Genomic DNA, 5,373 nt, shown 5'->3' with positions numbered 1-5,373 from the left:
GTGCTGAGCAGCCGTCACAGCTCACACACGCAGGGGCCAGGAATACAGCAGGAGAACTTAGAGTTGGGGGCGGAGCCAAATCATGTGCGGGGGCTGAGCTAAATGTAGCCTCCACCCGCTGCTCTTACTGCTGCACACTGAGCGAAAGCAGGATGGAATCCCTGCTTCCCCAACTACCACATGAAAGATGTACACACACTATCTCTCACTTTCTGACAGTATGGGCTGGAGGAGTTGTTTCACTGCAATCCCTGGTGTGTAGTAGTTGGGGAAATCAACAGTATGGAACTGCACTCAATCCCTGTTAAATCTGAATCTGGGTGCAGCCAAACAAGGTCTCAGTACCAAGCCCCGTAATATGAAAGATGTAGAAAGGTCCAGGCACTTCAGGATTCAACAAAAGGCAATTTATTAACCCACAGCCAAATCACAACGTTTCGACTTATATGGTCTTTATCGAACTTGATAAAGACCATGTAGGTAGAAACGTTGTAATTTGGTTGTGGGTTAATAAATTGCCTTTTGTTGAATCCTGAAGTGCCTGGACCTTTCTACATCTTTCATATTAAGCAGCTGTTTTTTTTGTTTTTTTTTTGGGGGGGGGGGGGGGGTTGGTACTGAGACCTTGTTTGGCTGCACCCAGATTCAGATTTAACAGGGATTGAGTGCAGTTCCATACTGTTGATTTCCCCAACTACTACACACCTGTCAGAAAGTGAGAGATAGTGTGTGTCATGTGTAACTGTGTGTGTGTGTGTGTGTGTGTGTGACTGTCTGCCTGTGACTGTGTGTGTGACTGTCTACTACTGTGTGTTGTTGTCTGCCTGTTACTGTGTGTGTGACTATCTGCCTGTGACTGTGTGTTACAGTCTGCCTGTAACTTTGTGTGTGATTGCCTGTAGTTGTGTGTATCACAGTCTGCCTGCAACTGTTTGTGTGTGACTGTCTGCCTGTAACTGTGTTTGACTGTGTGCGAGTGACTATGTGCCTGGGACTGTGTGTATGTGGCTGTATTTGTCAGAATATGTGTATAACTGTGTGCATCTGACTGTCTGACTGTCTTTGCCCTGCAGTGAGCCTGCAGCTGGGATATGGCATCGGTTTCATTAATGGGCGCATGAGGGACCTGTGCAGGAATAGTAGTTATGTGGGTTTATGTCTATATATATACACACACACACACAGATATAAACACACAGACATACATCTTTTGTGTTATTGTGTGTGTGTATATAAATGTGTATGTGTATGTATTTAGTAGATAGCTCCCTTGATTGGTGTCCTTAAATACTGCAAACCCACATAATGATAACAAATAAGGGAGTTATCTACTAAACAATTGAAAGATTAACATTAAGAAAATGGCTTTTTTAATTTTGATCTGTTTTAATTTTTAGCTATTTAGCTGATAATTCCCTAAATTGGTGCCCTTATATGAGATTTCCATATTTAAAGATACCAAATTAGGGTGCTGTTTAGCAGATAGTTCCCTTATTTGGTGTCCTGAAATACGGCAATCCAACATAAGGATAGCACAGATCCCCTAGAGTTATCTGATAAACAAAGATCAAAGTTAAGACGTGTCAGACAGCCCACAACATGAAATCTGGTTGGCTAATGTGAATTCTATGCAGATTTGTTGTCTGATGCCTGCATGCACAGCACAACATGCTGGAATCAGACAGCCAATGGCAGCACATTACCCCACCCCTAATAAAGTTTTATGCCCTCCACCTCCCCCCACTCCCCTCCCTCCAATTTTGACTGTGGTATCTTATGTTCCCACCCACCCCCCTATATATTGTTCATGTATGTGGTTGTTTGTTACATTTAAAGTTGGGTGGGGGAATAGGACCCGTCCTGGGTGCCAAATGCTCTAGGTACGCCTTTGATTGGTGGTTTATGAGCGGCTAGGTTGGAAGATTTGGAGATATTTCAGCTTGCCATTCTACATGGGGTAGAGAGCTGATGAGAGAGATTAGAAGCATGTATTCCTTTACTGTCTTATACACCAAAATCATGTTTCAATGAACACTATAGCATAATGTATTCTTAACTCTATAGTGTCACCATTTCATTAACAGAACTCTCCCACTCCCCCCCCCCACCACCACCACCCCCTCACCCCCCACCCCCCATACTATGTTGCTTGGCTGAGATCATTAGTCTTGATGATAAAAGTCAATCCAATGCTTTCTCATAGGAAAGCATTGGGAGGCTAAGGCACATGCGCCAGAAAGCACCATGCCAATATGATGGTCTCTATGAAATAGCTGAGTTTTACAGAGTGACAGTTAATAGAGGCATTTAAGCCCTGTAATGTAAACATAGGCGTTACTGCAGAACGGCAATGTTTTATACTTAAGGGTTAAAATGAGGGTGACTTGGCACTTAGACCACTTCAATGAGATCAAGTGGTCCGGGTGCATATAGTTTAATCAGTGATAGGTGTCTTATTAATACTTTTTAAATCAATAGATTAAACTATGAATTGATTAAAGCAAAATACAGGTTGAGACAGTTGGGCGTAGGCAGTTTAGATTCTACTAATGCAGTGCCAAGAAAAACATTTTGTTTAGACATGCAGTATGAGGTGTGTCACATAGCAGAATATTGATGTTATTAATAAAACCATATGAATTGTAGCAACATCCTTCTTCTGAAAACCACCGCAAGTGGAAGAACAATCACTTGAAAAACAAGGAGAAGTTCTAATGATCTTTTTTTGGACTTGACCTTATTACATGTACATAAATCAGTTGCACCTACAAGGCTTGAGGGTTTTCTGCACTGTGCCTGTTGGGCCTTTCTGCTCTTAACCACCCTTTGAAATGGCTGACCAACTGAATGAAGAACAGATTGCAGAATTCAAAGAAGCTTTCTCTTTGTTTGACAAAGATGGTGATGGCGCAATCACAACGAAGGAGCTCGGCACCGTCATGAGATCACTTGGACAAAACCCTTCAGAAGCAGAACTACAGGACATGATCAATGAAGTAGATTGTGATGGCAGTGGGACAATTGACTTCTCTGAATTCCTCACTATGATGGCCCGTAAAATGAAAGATACAGATACTGAAGAAGAAATCAGAGAGGCATTCCGTGTATTTGACAAGGATGGAAATGGCTTTATAAGTGCGGCAGAGCTCCGTCATGTGATGACAAACCTAGGGGAGCAATTAACAAATGAAGAGGTCGATGAGATGATCAGAGAAGCAGATTGTGATGGAGACGGTCAAGTAAACTATGAAGAATTTGTTCAAATGATGAAATCAAAGTGAAGACTGAACAGAATGAGTTGTAGCTTCTTACATAAAGAGGTTTATTTGCCTTTCTTTGAGTTTTTTATGTATATTCAAATTGCTTACTTTACTGTCACAAACTTTGAGTACCAGCCATGATTTCCATATTATTACAATATACATTTATAATCTGGTTTCAGTCCAAAGCTGTTTAAGTAACTATTCTTACATGCAGTTCCTATTTTAACCTGCAGATCTGATCCCCATGCCATCTAAAGATAGATTTTGTCAAGGAACTGTGTATGTTGCAATGTGGAGTTAATGCTGAATCTGTGCACTAAAACATAAAACATTTATTTAATTTTTATTATTAAGCATTATAAAAAAAGCACAGATTTATGATTCTCAAATATTACAATTGTTAAGAATTAATTTACATAGATAACAACATGTTTTGGGATTTTTAACTTTTATACAACTGTAATAGTACTTATGTCTTACCATGTAATTTGAATACATTTACATATTAAATTATAGCGTGATATATGAATAATTGCAAGTTTGCATAGTTCCCTCACATGAGGGATGCTCTAATTCTTACTTATCCAGCTGTATTGCAATACATTTAATACAGCTTGTCATTTTAAATATTTCCAAGAGTGCTGAATTCTGTCTGTATCGTTATGTTTTTGTTGTTGTTTTTTTTCACGTTACTTTCCTATTGAATATACATGAAAAGTTAAGTTTAGCAAACCAATTAAACCTGTTTAAAACAGTGATGTTATAGAATACATTGGTGGATATTTTCTTTAATATAAGTGGCTTCAAATTAGAAACATAGATTTTGCTGAATATCCATTTTTATTAGATTTTTACCCATCCAGAAATATTCCATATGGAAGACCTGAAGGTGTGTACGTGAATTGAAATGCACGTTGCAAAATGTCGGTTGAAATATACTCCACCCATTGTGCAGCACTACAGAACTTGTTGGTGCTTTATAAATAATAATAATAATAATAATAATAAATAGCAAAGCTGTACCATAAGCAAACAGAGAGAATATTTCCATATCGGCTATTGTTGACTAAAATGTACAATTCAGTTTTTAATCCACCACAATTCTGTTTTTGTTTTTTGTTTTTGTTTTTTTCTTCTAACCTTTATTTAGCAATTTAATATATGTTAAACAGAATGAATGGCAAGGATAAAAGAATGAAAGTACTTTCCATTTGTATATGCACAGTAATGTGACTCGCTGTACAGAAAGAAAGTTTGTAGAACAAAAAATGTCCCAGAACAACTAATTTAAATTAAGTGACAATAATGTACCATTGTAAGACTGATATCCGGGAGCACAGTGACTACAATAAACAATACACTGTAATAAGTCAAAATCTTCAGAGAAATAAAACACAATTCTATGTTGAATAAATAAACTTCAGAGTGTCAAAATGTCATTATTTTGTTCTTTTAGTAGAAACGTCTAAAATGGATAGTACGGTATTTACACAAATTAATATTCAATGTAGTATGCTATACGACAGTATATTATATAAAAAATCCAAGTCACATGCAACATTAGATCAACCAAAATTATTAGCATTTGGGTTGTAATGGCACCAAATACGTTTTAGTAAAATTAAAATTGTAGTAGTTTAAAATACTTGAGTGTAACGAGGCAATTCAAAGCTATAAAAATATTGTTTTGAAAGAGAAAGTATCTTTGAGGCTGAACGCATATGTCTCTCATTGATGTTGTATATGGTGTATATACCAAGTCACGATATGTATACGCAATAAAATAGTTAATAATAACATTTACATAAATGTGCATTTATATAACAACTAGAAAACGCAATGAGTGGTTATATAAATAACATGTTTACTTCCAATTGCTAGCAATCAGAAACTATATTCCATTGGTATGGCTGCAATTTTAGAACTGAATTGGTCTTTGTATGTAATCATAAATATGTTTATTTTGTTTAGTTTTTACTTTCTGATTAATAATTTGCATACATTCCAATTAATAATAAAACCATTGCTTTATTTTAATCTATAGATTTATTACTTTCACCCCAAATAATATACACTTTATTATAATCCATATTTTACTAATAAGGTTGGG

General features: G+C 36.9%; 1 protein-coding gene across 1 annotated transcript; it reads left to right on the top strand.

Moving 5' to 3' along the window:
* The first annotated feature begins 2,641 nt into the window (after window positions 1–2,641).
* Window positions 2,642–4,698, top strand: LOC134568334 (calmodulin-A-like). Its single transcript, XM_063426880.1, has one exon. It carries the CDS (start codon window positions 2,832–2,834, stop codon window positions 3,279–3,281), a length of 450 nt encoding a protein of 149 aa, XP_063282950.1. The 5' UTR covers window positions 2,642–2,831; the 3' UTR covers window positions 3,282–4,698.
* Window positions 4,699–5,373: the final 675 nt, after the last annotated feature.

Source organism: Pelobates fuscus, chromosome 1 (genome assembly GCF_036172605.1).
Source record: "Pelobates fuscus isolate aPelFus1 chromosome 1, aPelFus1.pri, whole genome shotgun sequence".
Taxonomy (NCBI): domain Eukaryota; kingdom Metazoa; phylum Chordata; class Amphibia; order Anura; family Pelobatidae; genus Pelobates; species Pelobates fuscus.
Note: the sequence above shows the minus strand (reverse complement) of the source record. Positions and strands in the feature narration are given on the sequence as shown.